Genomic DNA, 18514 nt, shown 5'->3' with positions numbered 1-18514 from the left:
AAAAACAAAACATCTTAAAAAGGGTGTAACAGATCTTCACCACAAGTTCCTGGTTGTGCCACTGTCTTCTGTTTTGAGTCAGATATGCTTCATATGCATTTCCCCCCATGTCATTCCCCCCCCCACCACCATTTTTGTTAACATGAAGGGTAATTTCTTTAAAATATGATATATAATACAGAATACACACTTACTAGACGGATGTGAACAAAGCACTCATTGAATAACAGTGCAAAGATTAAGGTTCAAATATGCCACCTTATCTTTCTCTTTGCATGGTACATTGCTTTCTTTTATTATGTGATGCTGTACTATAGCCTTGATCCTGTGCACGCGTGCACACACACACTTCATTTTACTACTTCGAGTAGTAGTAATAATAGTACCTAGCTGTTACATAGAGCTTTTAGTTTTGGGACTATTCATGGTAGTAAAATGGAGCATGTGTGTAAGTGTTTGCAGATTTGGGGCCCATTTCCCTAATGTACATTTTTTTTCTACACCCGCAACTTTGTAAGAATGACAAATATTACATACTTACATTAAATTCATTATCAGAATGTTATCTAGAAGACAGAACTTATCATACAAGGTTATAATACAGCATGTATTGCTTTTTAAATTTTTTGTCACATATTTACTAAGGACCAGATTGAAAGCTCTTTGAAATTAATGGAACAGCTAAGCAGGATGTTTTCTCTTTTTTTACACCAAGATGGTACATCTCTTAAAGACAACATATGGTACCTCAATATGTTAGAAACGTTCTTCGGGGAATAACTATGTATGTTAACAGTGGAGGTAGTCTGATATTTCATGTTATTTTTTGTTGTATGTGTATACCTTATTTCTGTTTCAAGTGAGCTATGCCGGAACTGTATTAATAAAGTTTAAACATTACTCTTACCAATTATTGGATATATTTACTTTACAGTATTTATTTTTAACTGAACAAGTTAAACCTCTTAAATTGCTTTTTTCAATATACTGACATGTAGCTTTTGGTCAGTTTTAATTGAATTGCATTATAATAACCTTATTGCAAAATAGTGGGAGTGAAAGTGGACCTGATGATAGTTATGTAAATTACTGAAACAGTTCACTTATGCAACAGTGTATCTTTAAACTGGATATGAAAGCTGTACATGAAGAAAGAATTGAAAACCACCGGGCTAAGTTATTTTCCCTCATGAGTTGCTACATAGCAATCGTGTACCCTATTCATCTGCCATGTTCAAGCAAGGAAGTTCTTTAGCTAGTGAAGAGCATAAACTAGAGATCCTTGCTAGAACGTTGCATCCATATTAACCTACCTTGTTTACTTTGGAGGGGGGGATGGCGCTGCCGTGTTTTGTTTTGGCTGAATAGAATATAGTTGCATTATTACACCCATGATACTAAAATCCTCAACATGGTTTGTTTCATAGATCTTAACAAGGACTAAACATCAAGCTAAGTTTGAAAAAATCAATCTGGTAGTTATAAAGTTATCAAGAGTAATAAAATGGCACGTTTATACCAAAAATGTCATTGCTAACTTAAACAAAGAGAAATTTTTCTACTGGGATGTTCACTGGCAAATATTTAAAGTCTTTTTAAGATTTAAAAAAAAGTCAAATAGCCTTCACTACTCATTAGTGACTGGCTAATTTTGATTGGAAGTTTAACCATTTTTAAATGATCCTCTCTCTTGGAGTGGGGTGAGAAACATAACCCTCGCATTATTAGTATTTGTGTTACTTTAGTGCCATGAGACCCTAGTCATAGACCAGGACTCCATTGTGCAAGGCACTGTACAAAAGCAGAACAAAAAGATGCTATTTGCCTGAAGGAGCTCACAGTATAAGTATAAAACAAGAGACAACAGACAGATGGAGAATTACAAGAAAACAATATTGGCCGACATGTAAGGCAATGGTATCAGCACGCTAATGGCTACTTGGGTTTTGCTCAAACATTTAAAAACAAAACAAAAATCTTATTAGGCGCAGAGCTAAAGAATGAAAAACTTGAGTTTGAAAAATGAGGTTAAAGTGTACCACCTCCTACATGGGGATTGGGGATTGACACACCTATTGGGAAGTTGTGTATGACTGCTAGATTGGGCATGTGAGTTTGTGAACATTTGGACCTCAGTGTTTTCAGAAAGAGGAGTGACCTGACAATGTTGTTGTAATAGAAATATCGTTGAATAGTTATTTAATTATAAGGGGTCATACATTTCTTTTAATTGCTTATGCAGCTAATAGAAGTAGTCAGTCTGGTTCAGTTTGTTTATTGTGGCCCAGAACCGTGTGTGTGTATAGACTTGTTCCACAGATGTGTCCTGTCTGCTCTGTCTTCTCCCTGACTCCATATACCATGTGTTTGACACATTCACTTATAAAATAGGGTTCTGATACATTCCTCTTCCTTTCTCTTTCCCTTCCCCCTGCTGTTAAAATTTCATAAGGCTTTGTTTTACATTAGTTGGATGCTTATTAAGTTCTATGGCACAGTGACTTTTGACACGCATGTATGAAGCAATAAAAGCAGTTAATAATTCAGGTTAGTTTTGAACACTATTTCACTTCGGAGGGTGGTGAAGCACTGGAATGGGTTACCTAGGGACGTGGTGGAATCTCCATCCTTAAAGGTTTTTAAGGCCTGGCTTGACAAACCCCTGGCTGGGATGATTTAGTTGGTGTGAGTCCTGCTTTGAACAGGGGTTGGACTAGATGACTTCCTGAGGTCTCTTCCAACCCTAATCTTCTATGATTCTATGAAAGGACAAGGAATAGGAAACCAGTGGCCCTATTCTCTTGCATATTGGTAGGTTTGAAAGAATAAATAATGCATCACAAATGAAGGGCTGTTAACTGCAGTTTTTTCTTGACCTCAGTGGGAAAGATTTGCTGGTCAATAATTGCGAAAATATTTAATCACACATTAATCACACTGTCTTAGATGAAAGTAGAAGAATGATTGCACAGCTAAATAAATCCCTTTTTAGTAACAATAGGGAAATTTAACAAAATTGGTTAATCCTTCCGGCAACAATATATTGTAAGTTCTTATATTTTGACTTTCCTAAGAAGTCATATTTATATGCTTTTAAAGAGACATGCCCCCACTTGAAAAATGTCTGAAAATGTTGTGCCTGTTGTTGCAGGTAACCACTAGATTATGAGAGTGGAGAGATGAGAGGGAGAAAAAACTGCTTCTGTTTACTCTGTGCATTTGACAGTCCTTTGTGTGTAGCTAGTTCCGCTATGATGCTGATGGTCACTTGCACTTCCCCTGTCATGTTGTGGTATGGTAACCGTACTCATGCCTAGAGTTCCCTGACCTCTGCAAGAGAGCATTATACTCATAGCTGCAGCAGCAGTTTTGAAACTGCAGGCAAGGCAGGCAGGTGTGTGGGGAGGAAGGAAAGGGTGGGCACCAGCATGTTTGGTGTTTCTCTTGGGGCCCACCAACTCTACCCTGATAGAAAGACATTTATAAGCCTCAGAAGGGGAACAGAAAACCTTATTTAAAAAAAATAAGATAGGCACACAAAGGATGCTCTATCAGACTAATTATTGTTTAATTTAATTCGTTTCAAAAAATCAAGTTGACCGTATCCCTTTGTTTTTGTCTTTCTGCTCTAACTGTGTATTACAGGAAAAAAAGCAAGTAGAAAATCTTCCATCAGAACTATATCCTTTCAGTGGGTCTCTGTTAAAAGGAGCTCTCTTTTGCATTATGTATATTTTTCTTTGGTTAACGGAATATACTGTATATTTATCAGAACTATTTATTATCTCTAATGCACTAAGCAATGCAATATACAGTAAAATTAAAACAGTGGCAGTGAATGTGAGAGCTCCATTCTTTCTGTAAAAATGTCTTATGCTTCAGTAAAATTTGTTCAGTTCATACATAAATCTTTCTTTTAAGCAATGTTAATTTTATATGGATGCCAGTTTCCTTGTGACACAAACATTCCTTTTTATTCAGAATGGTCTAGCAACAGTATAATTTTTCCTGATGGCAGAGGATTTTGGGTCTGAGAGTGAAAATAAATCCCCTCTGTTCCCCTTTCCCTCTATCCTGGTGCACACATCTTATTCCTGGGCCTTCATCTGTCTTCAGCTAATTTTAAAGAGCAAGATTTTTCCTAATTGTTTAGTAGAATGTGATCATGAAAAGATCCTTTATATTGTTAGCTAAGCTTCTGGTCATCATTTCTTTAACAAGTCATGTGATCTATTGAAAGATAGTATAGTCTATTGAAAGACTACATTTGATAGACAGTAGCTGCACATAGATCTCCTAAAGGTCCAGGAGCTGTTAGACCCCTCTCATTCTCTTGCACTTGCTGGGAATGTCATTGTCAACACTTACCTCTCTGGCCAGCATGTCTTTACACCACAGAACACTTTTTTTTTAAAAACCTTTGATCAGCAACTCAGTAAATGATTAACATCTACTTCAGTTTCCTTTGTGGTCACAATAAAATTCCTGGAGGAGTTTCAATTCAATATCCCTTAAAATACTTTAGTGTAAGGAGAGGAAAGATGGTGTCTGCTGTGAAATGCTCCACTGGACTTAAAATAAAAACAAGCAAACAGAAACCTAGTACAAGGCTCAAGTGTAATAGTAAATTGTTTCAAAAGGAGGGAGGTAAATGAAAAGCTGCATCTCTTGGTACTATGGACCCCTGCATCTTGTCTGACTATTCGATCTTGTCTGTAATACTGAACCTATAGGCACCCTGTACATATTAATGACCTGAAAGATTAAGGTGTGCTGATTTTTCAGCTCACATAAAACTAAGAGAATCAAACAAAAGAAAGAGGAGAGTGAGCCCAGAGTGAAGGGGAGATAATGGTAAGCATCGCTTGAAAAGTATTGGCCATGTTTAGAAAACCCTCCAATATGTGGGGAAGGGAAGAATTAATGGTCAATAATAAATATATAAGCAGGGTATTATTCTGTGTAAATGGAGAGGCTGGGGTGCATTTCTCCCTTTAAAGACTCTAGGTACACTGGCTGGTGTAGGATTTACGGATAAGGATTTTTTTCATACCTATCTTTAAAAATATATGTGAAGTCAAAGACTTATTTGGAGAAGATTCCACACATATTACAGCTTCCATTCTTTGTTGCAATGAATGAGGGGCCGAGCTATGGAAATTGCTGAGGATCTAATTACATTTTGAGCTGCATATTAGTAGCATCCATGTAAGTCAAATCAAGAATTATTTTTTCTGCTGTGGGAGGCAGATTGAAATAATCTGCTGTGTAAAGTTGTGTGTTTGGATACCTGTGCCAGGCACAAGCCTCAGTGAGTGAGGGTTTGGTTTTCAGTTGGTTTACAAAAGAGATTGGATTTGCATAGTGCCATTCATTACTGTAAGTGGCATTCTTCAAGTGTGACGCTTTTAAGGATTATTAAAATTGTGGAGATTAAATTGTAGCAAGAAAGATCATTAACTGTTACTAGCTGGTGGCAGACTTGTTAAATAAATAAATGGGAAGCCAATGATTTTTCCTGGAGTATTGATTAAATATCGACAGTGACAAGACTCTTTTTACCACCAAGCAGCCCCTGCTGAGTTTAAAGCTGTATTGTGGTGGCACCTGTTAGTACTGCTGTAGCTTTGGGGATTGGGCCCTGTTTGTCCTCCCCATTTTTTGTGGGGGTGGGGAAGAGAGAAGGGATGTTCTGACTGTCGTTTCAAATCTCGTCCCACAGAAAATTAATGCAAACTGCTAAACTAAATTATTATTTTCATATTAATGAACTATTTATATTACTACTTATGTTGGGTGGCAGTTATTTAATAGTTAGCTATAACTTCATTTAAATGGAGTTGATACTGCCATTTGGGGTCGAGTGTTTATTATCGATATTTCTGCATTTTAAACAAAATACATGCTATGCCTGTGCAGCAAGTAAATTTTTCTTCATGTGTTTCCTCCCTCCCAGGCACCTACATTTCATAGTGTGAATTAACAGGCACAACAGAAGGAAGTTGAGGCTAACTCTACACATCCTGATTCTTGGACTGTCCTTGCTTACGTTATGTGTGTATTGTAAAGCCCACCTCCCTTCTGACTTTTGGAAATGAATTCAATGGAATCTGTGAGTGCTCAGGCCATTAATGCTAGATTTACATAGTGTGTTTCTTGTTTAATTTTTGGGGAAAGGTTGAGACCTCCATCCCTGTCAGATTAAATAATGCAGAGTCCTCCTCCTCTTGTCGGATTTCCTTTTGGGAGCAACTCCTCAGCAGATCACTGAAATAAATGGTCAGTTATTCAGGCAGTTCAACTCCATAAACTCTTCTTTACTGAATTTTTAATTAATTTTTTAAGAGCTGTAGCAAAAAGAATGGGTGTGAAGGGAGCATTGGATAGGATTAAAGGCCTTGGCTGCTGCACAGCTCAGCCACCAAGGTATATTTTTTTTTTCCTTTTTACATCAAGGAAGAATAAAGGTAATTGGAGGGGGGTGGAGGATTAAACCAGTGTTAGTCTCTCCTTTCTCTTTTCAAAACACACACTACTCTGGCAGAGCCAAAATGTAGTGTTCAACAGAGGTTGCAGAGGTTAGACACAAATACCCCAAGAGCAGAGCATAAGGGACGCTGTCTATGTGAAATGTAGTTAATGGCCTTACAGACAAACGTACCTTTTCATCCGTCATACTCCTCCTTGAGACCCACTGTACTGAGATGCTTACAAGTAACTTAGCCAGCCATTAATGGCCAAGTAAAGGTGCAGCTGGGTGGTGAGTGTATATGTGCATGCGTACACATTTATATAAATACTGCAAAAAATGCAGCTAACGAGATGGCACAGGTGGGGAGGGAGCATGAGAAGGGAAAAGAACTAAAGCGGACCTTTATAAGATTCATGTTAATTGTCTGGATTACTCTGCTTGTTTATATCCTTCTCCCCCAACCATAGTTGGTTTATGTTTTATAGAGCACATTTTGGATTCTACTATAATAAGTCAGTTTCGTAGGATAAGTTAAATGTAGCTTCTGCCTCTGGGCCAACTACCAATTTTTATATAGTTAACAAGGACTAACTATAACCATATAGCACACTTTCAAACACAGCTGCCCTCAGTCTCTACGAGGTGTAAATTACATTTCACAGTGTGTGTTTCCACTTTCTCTAACACAAGGCATTGTTAGTATTGCACTGAATCCCACCTCACGCGTAGCATTTCTTATAACAGAAATGTAGCATCTCACAAGCAGCAAGGACTAAATCTTGCTTTTTTTTCGGGAGATTTGATCATAATCGTAATTCAGACTTGCTGAAATTTTCTGAATTTTCATACTTTTTAAAATAAGAATTTAATTTAACCATTTAGTGGGGGAGGAAGAAGCCATTTTCTAACCATCATGATGGAAGTAAAAGGAAGGGAGCTGTGAGTGACTGGTGCTGCCTGAAGTGGTGCTACTGGCCTTATCTAGAAGGGCTGCAGATCTTCTGTGTTCCATGTTTGCACAAGGAGCACTTATAGTCAGTGTAAATGCCAAACTCAATTTCTAAGCAAATTTGACATCTTTTGCTGATACACTTTACTGTATTAGATTTCCTGTTATCCTCCCCTGACACTGACCAACCCTGATTTGTTTCCCATGAATATAAGAAGCTGTCATAGTACACCCCAAAAACTGAACCAGTGATCAAATGATGTATGGCCTGGAGACTCCTAATGTGGGTGGACAGAGGGCTCTTGTCATCTTCCATTTTGAGACAACTATGATGACCTCTTAGGCTTCCTTGATATACACAGCACTCCTCTCCAATCCAGCCAAAGTGATCTTTCTTGACTGTTTCAGACCACATTACTCCACTGATTTCCCTTTTCCCAATGTATCAAGTTTAAACTGCTCGTATGTGCCTTGAAAAGTCGTGCACAATTCCTACATCTTTGATGTCTTTTCTCTGCACATTTGTCCTCTCCTTTTGTACTTTACCAGCTATATTAGTCTCAACATACCATTCATTTCGTACTCTCCATTACTTTCTTCTTTCCTTATCCATTTAGCCTCTTGTGTGAAAGTGCACCACCCTCCTCATTCACAACTTTCCTAAAGCCCCATTTGGTCTATGAGACTCACAAATTATAAAAGGTGGAGATGTACGGGAGGGGAGTGTCAAATATTTTTTAACCTTCCTCGCCGTCTTGTGATATGTCTTGTCTTTGTCCAGCACCTAGATTATAAGATCTCTTCGGGCAGGAACTGTCATGATATGTGCATTTTGTAGAGTGCCAAGCTCATTTTGGTGTTTAACAAATAGTTAGTAGTAGACTGTTCAATATTTTTAGTTTTAGGAAGCTGATGATGCCAGAGCTGTTTTCTCTGGAAGCTGATAGACTGCTGTTACCTCGCTACACAAGGTGATCACATTGCGACTATAAACTTTGGACCATTAGTGTAAAAGGACACATTACAGTGAATTACTGTATCAATATTTAAATTACTGTTTTCTAGTGATTTTAATTGTCTTAGATATGTAAATGAAACTGTGAAGGGCAAATTCACTTATCTTTACATAATTGTTAGTCATTTGATTTTTTTTTTTACACTATTATGAAGGAACATTGTTGCATTTAACAGGTGAAATGAGATGCTGTTAAGACAATTACAGTGGATCTTTAATGGAGAAAAGAATAATAAGTAAAAGTAATACATATCTTTTTACTTCTGAGATGCCTCTAAAGATCAGTTCACTGTTCTCTTAGAGGTTTCACAATAATTGCATTGTTAAGAGGTTTTCTCTTAGGACTACAGGGCATGAAAGGATCTTTGCATATTTTTGGGGGGGAGGGAGGATATTTAATGGGGATTTTTGACCTGGGGCTGGAGGGGGGAGAGTCTAACTTCACAGAGATGAGAATGCAATCTGGCATCCTGTATCTCGATTTAATAAAGCAACAATTTTAATACAGTCTTTTTTACAAGATCCAGAAGGCTGGTTTCTAATGCAACCCCACCAGTAATATAAACCTTCCCAGCAGAAATACTTCTGTCGTAAAGTAGCACACCCTGTCCACATGCTACCCTTTTTTTAAAAATGCATGGGAACAACTAAATATAACAATTACAGGTAGTTATGTAATTAAAGACTATATAAAAATGCACAAGAGCAGAATTAGGATTACATGGGCAACCTTAATATTTGGTATTTCCTGTCTTTTGAGTGCTTGACTCTACATTCTTTTCAGTTTTCCTTCTTACACAGAATGCAGGAAGGAAGTAATCCTGACATGGATGAGACAAGAGAAAAAGTCTCTGAACTATTTTGCTTTTTATGACTCCATTAACTCAACCACAGAAGGATTATTTTTCATTTTAGATAATCTGTTTACTGCCATGGTCTCAAGTATAAAAATCAAATTCTAGGGCTTCATGTACAGTTCCCAAAATGACGATATGCATCCACTAGAGCTAATTCAGTTTAAATTAATGTCACTTTTGTATCTTAAAACATAAAAATAATCTGATTTTTCTGTACTTAGAAGTGCCTGGGCGTGGCACAAATAGAATAGAATTGTTGAGCAAGATATATTGTGTTCATGGTGAAAGACCTCTTCTTGGATACACCACAGATGTTATCTTCCTCTTTCATGTCCAGCTGGAGTGGCTTATGCTCAGAAAATTATTACACTGAATAATTGTACTAGATGCTGACAAGCAAAAACTAGTGATTTCCTTAAAGTAGCTTCCTGTTTGTTTTCCCCAAATAGTTTTTTAGTGATTAGCATGTGCTTGATTGGTCCTCAGAAAAATAAGAGATTTTTTTTCTAGCATTGATTGAATGCTAGAAAACGTGAGCAGCATTTTGATTCCCGATTAACTATTTTTTTCTTGTTGTCAAGTAGCTTGTACTCAAACAGCCACTTATTTATTCATGCCCTCTATCTCTGCCCTGTAGGAAAGTATTACTAACTTTAAAATGGATAAATACATACTGAAAATTTGACAAGTAGTGAAAGCATATCTGCATTGAGGTCTTCCTGCTTATGATCACTGTCTTCAGAATTCCATCCACCTTATACAGCTGTAGATGGCTATGCTGATCACATCCAGTTTGAGTATTGTGCATTTTGCCTGTTCTTTGTTGTATGTAATTGAATATTTACACTGGCTAATTGAGGCATGGAGGTGCTCAACAGTGTATAGTATATCAGGATCCCTGTCAAAGCATAGAAGATATTAGGAATGATGGGTAGCATTTCTTTCTTTACTATACAGACTTACTGCTGTAACATGATTCTTCTTCAGCAATTGCAGGTCTAAATTATACATCTTTAAGCAAACTTCCATATTAGCGTTAACTTGATGCATATGAAAGAAATAGTACTTGAGAAGGATTGTACAATGAGAAGCCACACATTAAAAACACATTGTATATAGAATAATGTTCCATTCTTTTTGCTACCACTATGTTTAATCATCTTTCTGTGTGTGCTTTCTCTTGATTCTGTTTTGCCCTTACTTAATATTCATGTACAGTCTGTGTGCCCCCCGCCTCCGCCAAGGTGCTGGATTCCACATGTAGGTTTTGAGCCCTTACCACTCTTCTTGGTTCAGGGGAATTCTGATTTTGAGTTCTAGTTTGGGCCGTTAAGCCTGGCTAAACTACTGAAATTTGGTACTTTACTTCCACAGGTCATATGGAGAAAAAAGGAGCTTAGATTCTATACTGGTAAACTCGATAGGTAGATCTGAAAAGGAAATACACTTAGAGAAAAGAGCCATGTTGTTTGGGGTTTTTTAAAGAGTCCTGTAGTATCTGCATGGATGCTTAAGATCTGGGTTTTTTTTAATAACTGCCTTTAGAGAAGCCTGTGTCTTTTTATTATGTTAATTGTAACTCTTATCCATTTTACTAAGGGTTTATCTACATTTGAAATGCTATAGCTGCAGCTGCGCGGATGTAGTGCTTCAATGTAGGCACTGCCTATGCCGACAGGAGGGGATTCTCCCATCGGCACAGATGCTTCACCTTCCCTAGAGGCAGTAGCTAGGTCAACAGAAGAATTCTTCCATTGACCTATGGGTGTCTACACCAGGGGCTAGGCTGGCTTAACCTATGGGGTTTTTCATACTCCTGAGCAATGTATCTGGGTCTACCTAACTTTTTAGTGTTGATAAGGCCTTAGTTGATCATAAGAGTTAATCTTTCAAGCATAATACACAATGAAGCAGTCTACTATAAGTTCAACTGACTCGCCCCTATCAGATTTCTGTACTGCCCTGAGAAGTCTTACATAGTTGTCATTTCACGTCACAATGAATCCATTTAATTTCAACTGTAGGTGTCCTTATAAGCACCTACGCTTTCTCTTTAGCACCATTGTGAAGTGCTGAAATAAACAGGATGGTTCAGTTGTACAGCTTTTTTTTTTTAACTTAAAACTGAACTGTATCAACTAACTACTACTTCCCCTTTCTTGCTTCTCCCTTTTGTGGTATTCTAGATATGGTTCTGTGGTGAGTTAGCAAGAAGAGTCTTGAATTAATAAAGGTGAACAGTCATAGCGTCAGACAGTCACTGAGCTATAAGCTAAATTATCAGTATTTCGACGTTAAAATTTGCTGTCAGTCAGGCACACTTTGCACTTCTGTTGTATGTGCTGTGGAGGGATACTAAAAGTTTGAAAAAGTGCCTGCTTTAGAACAACAAATCCTGTATAGTGACAAAAGATTATAGAAGTATCTATGATGGAGGGGTAACTGAAAACTCCAGAGCTGCTCTTGTAACAACCTAATATCCATAGTTGCTACCTAGTAGAGTTGTGAACCTGTATTTCTATCAGTATTTCTGCACAGAGCCCCATTGAAGTCAATGCAGAGTAATAGCAAAATTGGGGCTTTAGACTCTAAATGATTTGGGGCAGGGATTGTCATTAACGTCGTATAGATTCCAGTGCAATGGGGTCCCCAATCCTGATCTGGGCCTTCTGGTGCCATTGCCATACAACTAATAATAGTGACTGATAAGTCTACTTTGGAGACAGTCAATTCTCTCTCTTTGGGATATACATAGCACCTAATTCAAATTTTTATCTAAACAGCTTTTAAGGTAGTTTGTACATGGGCTCCCTGCTTGGAGTGCTGTTCAGTACCCAGTCTAGCTCCTCCTAGAACAGGAACATTCTAAATGGGTTATTGGACTGGTAGTTTGTGGTCTTTTGCCCAGCAAATGTTCTTCAGGGATTTTATCTTTTCCTGCCACCAAACACCAAAGCAGGCCATTTATACCTTTTGGAGGTAATTTCTGGTCTGGAGTGGGTAGACAGACACAAAAAAGGCTATGGGGGAATTTTGGGATGGCATTGAGTGATCTGTGAACTTTCAAATGGCCTGTAGCTGCGTCCAGACAGGAAGCAATAACTCGTGTCAGCAGCACTCGATCTTAAATCTATGTCCTCTGACTAGTCAGGTAGCTCAAGGTTAAAGCACCACTACGCTCAAGCTAGAGATATTGGTGTGTGAATGAGAGTCAGGTTGGGAGAAATGTTTTAGTTATGACTGTGCAGTGAAGACTTACCCTAAAGCAGTGTCTACTAGAGGAAGGAGCAAAGGGTTGAATGTAGGGAGGTGTGGAGAGTTGTTTTGTCTGTTTCCCCATGTAAAATGGGGATAAGAACTCTCCCCTCACAGTAGAGTTAATCTCATTAGTGTTTGAAGTTATGGTGATGAGCACCCTACGTAAGGAAATGTATAATTTCATGGTCAGTGGAGAGTTTTGATGATGTACACTAACAGCAGGGGCACACTCAGGTGAGGGTAAAAAAACTATTGAACTGTGGTTTTCTATACTATCGATCTTTTCTTAGGTAGTTATAGTCCCCATTACTGTAGTATGTGAACACTTCAAAATCTTAAATATATTTTGCTTTTCAACACCCCTGTGAGAGGTAGGGAAGTACCATTATCCCCATTTTTCAGATAGTCTCTCTCTGTTTCAGTTACCTAAATGACTTGCCCAGCATCACACAGGAAGTTTGTGATGGAGCAGGGAATTGAACCTGTCTCCCCCAAGCTACCACTTTAAACACTAAATCTTGAGGATTTCCTGAGGACCATCTGTTCTCTATGCTGAATGAGATAGTGTGTGATCAATACAATTAACGAATATCAAAATGCATACATACAAGGGGGATGAATTAAGGTTGCATGGACAACCTAAATTCTGGCAGAATTTTGCAGTTTTGACTGCACTTCTGACAACTGAATATCCATTGTTGGCTTTTTAGGGGTGAAAGGGACCCCAGGATATAAGTGCCCACAAGCAGAAAATATGTTAAAAGACATGCAAGAGGACATGAAGGTTGTTTTATGAGAGGTCTCTGCAAAGGAAAACAGATCTAGTAAAGCTCAGTTGAAAGGTTCAGGATTCAGACAGCCTCAACATCCAATGGGAAGGGAGATTGGGATTATTAAAGACACAATTCTGGGATAAAAAAATCAAGCTCTGCAAAAAGAAGCTAATGTATTTCTTGTCTTCAGCAATTAATCTTGACTTTTTTCAGGATTCACTAATGTTTTTCTTGCTATTTTTCGATTCAGCTAATGAGCTCCAAAAACCAGACCAATTGTTCCTTCACTTTAATCCCAAGGTAACCTTTCTTGGCAGTATGTCCAGTCACATCATTCTTGTTCTGTGCAGGCTGCTCCTTCATAATAATTCACTTTAGCCATGCCACACATGGTTATTCATCCAAGCCATACTCCCAGTATGACATCTCTGGCAATTCTGTGAAAGCAGCAGTACCACACTTTTTTAAATACTTAAAAAGGAATAAATACTATTTCTTTAATCAGGAAAAATAGCTTGCTCTGGCAGTGTAGGTTGGAATATGTGGCTTTTGCAGATACTAGTGTTTGTTACTGATAAAGTATTAGTACTAAACTCCAGGGTAAGCTAGATATTACTGTTGTCTGATGATAAGGATTAGTGAGCTTTCTGCTTCCTTATTCATTGCCTTCAATGAGAATCTTTGCCTCAGTAAAGACCACAGCATCAGGTGACTGAGTTCTGGTTGTAGAACTGTAGCTCCTTTATAACAGCACTCTGGTGTCTGTGGGTGACAGGCAGGTTTCATTGCCCTTAGTAGAGGAGAGAGAAGCTATTTCAAAAAATAAAATTGTAGATTGGCTTAGTAGTATCAAAGCTCGAACTAGTGCTATTGTGGGCTTCTGTGAAAATAGTTGGGTAGAATAAGGGATTTATGTGGATGAAAGAGGGAGCAGGTCCAGTCAGTTTGTAAAGCATGCCAGAAATCCATGTCATTCTTTCCTTTCTCAGACAGTCAAACCTGCTCTGTTAGTTTTGGTGTGGCAGGAAAGAAGTCCATGACCTCTGTCTCTCTTCACATGTGCACTTCCAAAATGCTATAGATGTAAACCAGTGTTGAGTTTCACTGATCCATACTAAATTGAAAACCTGTGTTTCAGGATAGGTTATGCCCCAGGTCAGTTGGGGGCAAATGCTAGCTACTCTTACCAGCATTCTTAAAATAATAAAATCCAAAATTGTGTTAACATTTTTCTGGAGAACTGAAATGGAATTTAATTTAGAGAAACCTGGAGAGCCATATGTAGTTTCTTAAACACAGAATTCCTGGAAACTCCTTGGCAAATATATGAACTTGACAGTTGTATTTTGTCACTGTTTTAAATGGATGCAATTTCTTATTGCACTTAAAGAGGGCTGAACTTGGCACAGAGGCAGATGGATAACATAAAAGTTACAGAAGTGCTTGCCAAAATCCTGCTGCACAAAGAACAGAAAGCAGGAGGAGGATGTGAAAAGGAGAACAGAGAGTTTCTATCAACGTTAGCTATGCAGCAACCCCAATTGATTGATCCTTTTGTCAATGCCGCAGATTGATGGTGTATCATGTGGTCACCCTTCTGCCACTCAGCAGTTAGGTTAAATTATTTTTTTTTAAACGCATTTCAAGTCCTCTTCAACTATCTATATACAGGGCACACAACAGCATCTACAACAGTTGAATTGTGTATGTTTAACTCTTTGAGTAAGTATAGCTTTTGTCCTTTTTAATCGTAAAAACTAAATATTAATTTAGACTTTAACTACCCTTTTCCAGAACAAATGTTTTGTTTCAGTTCATGCTTTTAACCTGCACGTGCTAGGAACCAACCAGCTCATAACACAGCTCATAGTCACACGGGTAATTTTTCTGTTTAAGTGTGCTAGTCGCCTAACTTCTTTCTACACTTTTGGGGCTTTCTTGTTAAATAAAATATACTGTATAGGTATCTATGCCAATGCTCTGATTATCCAGGATCAAAATGTATGTTACTCAGTAATTAGGAACTTTGACCATGCTGTTCCTTTAAGTGAATTTGGTGCATGTTAAGGGAAGAAAACGCTGGCATCAGGAAGTTGAAATGCTGTTTAATTCCAGAATTGATACATCACTGCCAAAGTTTTTTCCTTACACAGAACCTTGATGATGTGCCTGACCCTTTCACTGAAGGGAAAATCTTGGAAAGTGAGAGAATAATTTAGTTCCAGTCCAGGCGTTAATATCTATGGCGCTGCATATAATGGGAAAAGAGGATTTGGAGACAGGTGTCAAAGGTTCAGAAGAGATCCAATTGAGAATGTACGTTCATGATTCAGATCCTGTGTTAGTAATGTACTTAAGAACATCCCTAACTTGAAGACTTTAATGGGATAACTTAAGTGCTTAAAGTTGAACATGTGTTCATCAGTCAGGGAGGAGTAAAAAGGAACAGAGCAGAGCTGGTAGAGGGAAGAATGAATATGTAGTGGTGTGGATTCTGGAATTTCTCTAAGGAGATTCTGTGGCCTAGATGCAAGGTTCAAAGAAGCAGATGTGAAGGTAAGCCAAAGGATTCTTGAGAAAAGGGTGAAGTTGAAGACCACGGAGCCCTCAGAGAGGGCAGCGATTAGTGAGAGAAGTGGTCAAAAGTGAATAGTCATTGATTTCAGTAGATCAGAAATTACTAAAATAATTCAAGATAAGACCTTTTGCCTTTATTGAAGACTACAGAAAGAAGAGGGCAGTGGAGGGAGAGAATGAGCATGATACAGTAGAACAGAGGTCGGCAACCTTTTAGAAGTGGTGTGCGGAGTCTCCATTTATTCACTTTAATTTAAGGTTTCGCATGCCAATAATACATTTTAACATTTTTTAGACAGTCTCTCTCTATAAGTCTATACGTTATATAACTAAACTCTTGTTGTATGTAAACAAGGTTTTCAAAATGTTTAAGAAGCTTCATTTAAAATTAAATTAAAATGCTGATCTTACGCCGCCGGCCCACTCAGCCCATTGCCAGCCTGAGCAGGGCCTGCGGCCGGGACCCTTGCTGGCAAGGGGCCAGCAGCCAGAACCCCAGACCGGCAGTGGGCTGAGTAGGACCAGCGGCTGGGACCCCAGAAGGGCAGTGGGCTGAACGGCTCAGCCCGCTGCCACTCAGCCCGCTGTCGGTCTGGGGTTCCGTCCGCCGGCTCCTGCCAGCCAGGGTCACAGCTGCCAGCCCTGCTCAACCCGCTGCCGGTCTGGAGTCCCGCCCTGTCCACACAGAGTAGGGTACCTATCTTCTCCCTGGTTCTAGCCATTCTCTTCTTCTCTCTGCACTGAAATGAGGATGGGAGTTGTGTTGAGAACAGGGCTGGGGTGAAGGAGCAGCCTGGGGGTTGGGATGCAGGGTCTGGCCAGGAGCTAGAATGAGGGAGGGGGCTCAGGGTTGGAGCAGGAGGTTTGGGTGTGGAGCACTTACCTGGGAAGCTCCTATTTGGTACAAGGGGTGCAGGTGGGAATGGGGTGTGTGTGTGTGTGTGTGTGCAGGAGCTCCCATCTGGTGTGAGGGGTGGGGATGTGTGGGGGGGTGCAAGAGTCAGGGCATTGGGTGGGGGGGCTGGGTATGTATGGGGGGTGCAGGAGTCAGGGCAGGGGGCTAGGGGTGTGTGAGGAGGATGCAGGAGTCAGGGCACGGGGTCGGGGGGGGGCTGGGTATGTGGGGGGTACTGGGATCAGGGCTGGAGTTAGGGGGGGGGTTCTGGGGTGTGGGGCGAGGTGCAGGGGTGAGGGCAGAGGGCTGGGGGTGTGGGCTGGGGTTATGGGGGTGCTCCCAGGCCCCTGCCCTGAGCGGCTCATGGCAGGGGGCTGGAGGGGATGTGCCCTGATTCCACCCACTTCCCCAAGGTCCCTGGAGCAGAGAGTGCGCTGTGGCTCCGCTTTTACCTCTCCCCCTCCATAGCAAGGGCTATCAGATGATTGGCCCCAGGGAGGGAGAGAAGGAGGGGCAGAAACCCAGCATGCTGGGAGAAGAGGCAGGGGAGGGGGAAGCTTGCCTGCCCTGCAAAGAGAGAGCAGGGGACGGAAAAGAGCGGGCCAGGCTGGGCAGGATTTTTAGTGGCACGCTGCTGTCTGCCTGGGTCCGGCAGACATCAGCGTGCCATTAAAAATTGTCTCGCGTGCCATAGGTTGCCGACCCCTGCAGTAGAACTTCAGTGTTACGAACACCTCGGGAATGGAGGTTGTTTGTAACTCTGAAATGTTCGTAACTCTGAACAAAACGTTATGGTTGTTCTTAAAGTTTACAACTGAACATTGACTTAATACAGCTTCAAAACTTTACTGTACAGAAAAAAATGCTTTTAACCATCTTAATTTAAAAGAAACAAGCACAGAAACAGTTTCCTTACGTTGTCGAATCTTTTTTTAAACTTTCCCTAAATTTTTTTGGTTATTTTCATTTAACATAGTATTGTATTGTATTTCCTTTTCTTTTTGTCTCTGCTGCTGCCTGACTGCATACAGTACGGAATGATCTGTTTATCCATAGGAATGCCACAGGCAAAGAGAAAAGGGTTATAAGTAACAAAAACCTAAACGTGTGTCTTACCAAACCATTATCTGTTCCTTGTCTGTTTAGGTGGGATCCATTTATACAGTAATCACTTCTGAGTCTGAGGTTCAGCCTGCATCTCTGCAGACAGTGCTTCTGTCTGTCTGAGATTATGAGCAAAGTTCCTTTGTCTGCTCTGGGACCCTCAACCTGGTCTTAACTGGTTAAGATTGGAAACAGTCTTCCAGCAGTGGATTCCTTGTGTTGTCTATTTTAGCACCAGGCAGCTAAGGTTGTCTACAGTCATCAACTTGGTTCCTGAAACCCAAAGATAATAAAGTATCAGAAGGGTAGCCATGTTAGTCTGGATCTGTAAAAGCGGCAAAGAGTCCTGTGGCACCTTATAGACTAACAGACGTATTGAAGCATAAGCATGCATCCGACGAAGTGGGTATTCACCCACGAAAGCTTATGCTCCAATACGTCTGTTAGTCTATAAGGTTTCACAGGAGTGTCACTTTTAAAGATAACTAAGACTGACTTAACCCTTAATAAGGACAAAATCCATCAAATTCACAGAGAGAGATCCTAAAATATATGTAAATTTATAAAATTAATACAGAAGTTTCCCATGTTCTTCACACTTACTATCTAAATGA

At 39.7% G+C, this 18514-nt stretch overlaps 1 protein-coding gene across 9 annotated transcripts in view; it reads left to right on the top strand.

The window, feature by feature from the left end:
• The window catches only part of DAPK1 (death associated protein kinase 1), a 123559-nt gene that overhangs the window by 11227 nt on the left and 93818 nt on the right, over positions 1-18514 (top strand). For 2 of the 9 annotated variants that reach the window (XM_073344996.2, XM_073344990.2), the window contains exon 1: positions 13829-15640. The exons of 4 other annotated variants lie outside the window; for them this stretch is intronic. In XM_073344996.2, coding sequence (XP_073201097.1) covers positions 15567-15640 — 74 coding nt within the window. In that variant the 5' untranslated portion in view covers positions 13829-15566. Of the gene's footprint in view, positions 1-13827; positions 15641-18514 lie in introns of those variants that run through there. 3 more of the 9 variants (XM_073344997.2, XR_012159054.2, XM_073344998.2) reach the window with 3 other exon arrangements.

Source organism: Lepidochelys kempii, chromosome 5, assembly GCF_965140285.1.
Source record: "Lepidochelys kempii isolate rLepKem1 chromosome 5, rLepKem1.hap1, whole genome shotgun sequence".
Classification (NCBI taxonomy): domain Eukaryota; kingdom Metazoa; phylum Chordata; order Testudines; family Cheloniidae; genus Lepidochelys; species Lepidochelys kempii.
The sequence above is the reverse complement of the archived record's forward strand: the minus strand, read 5'-3'. Positions and strand labels throughout refer to the sequence as shown.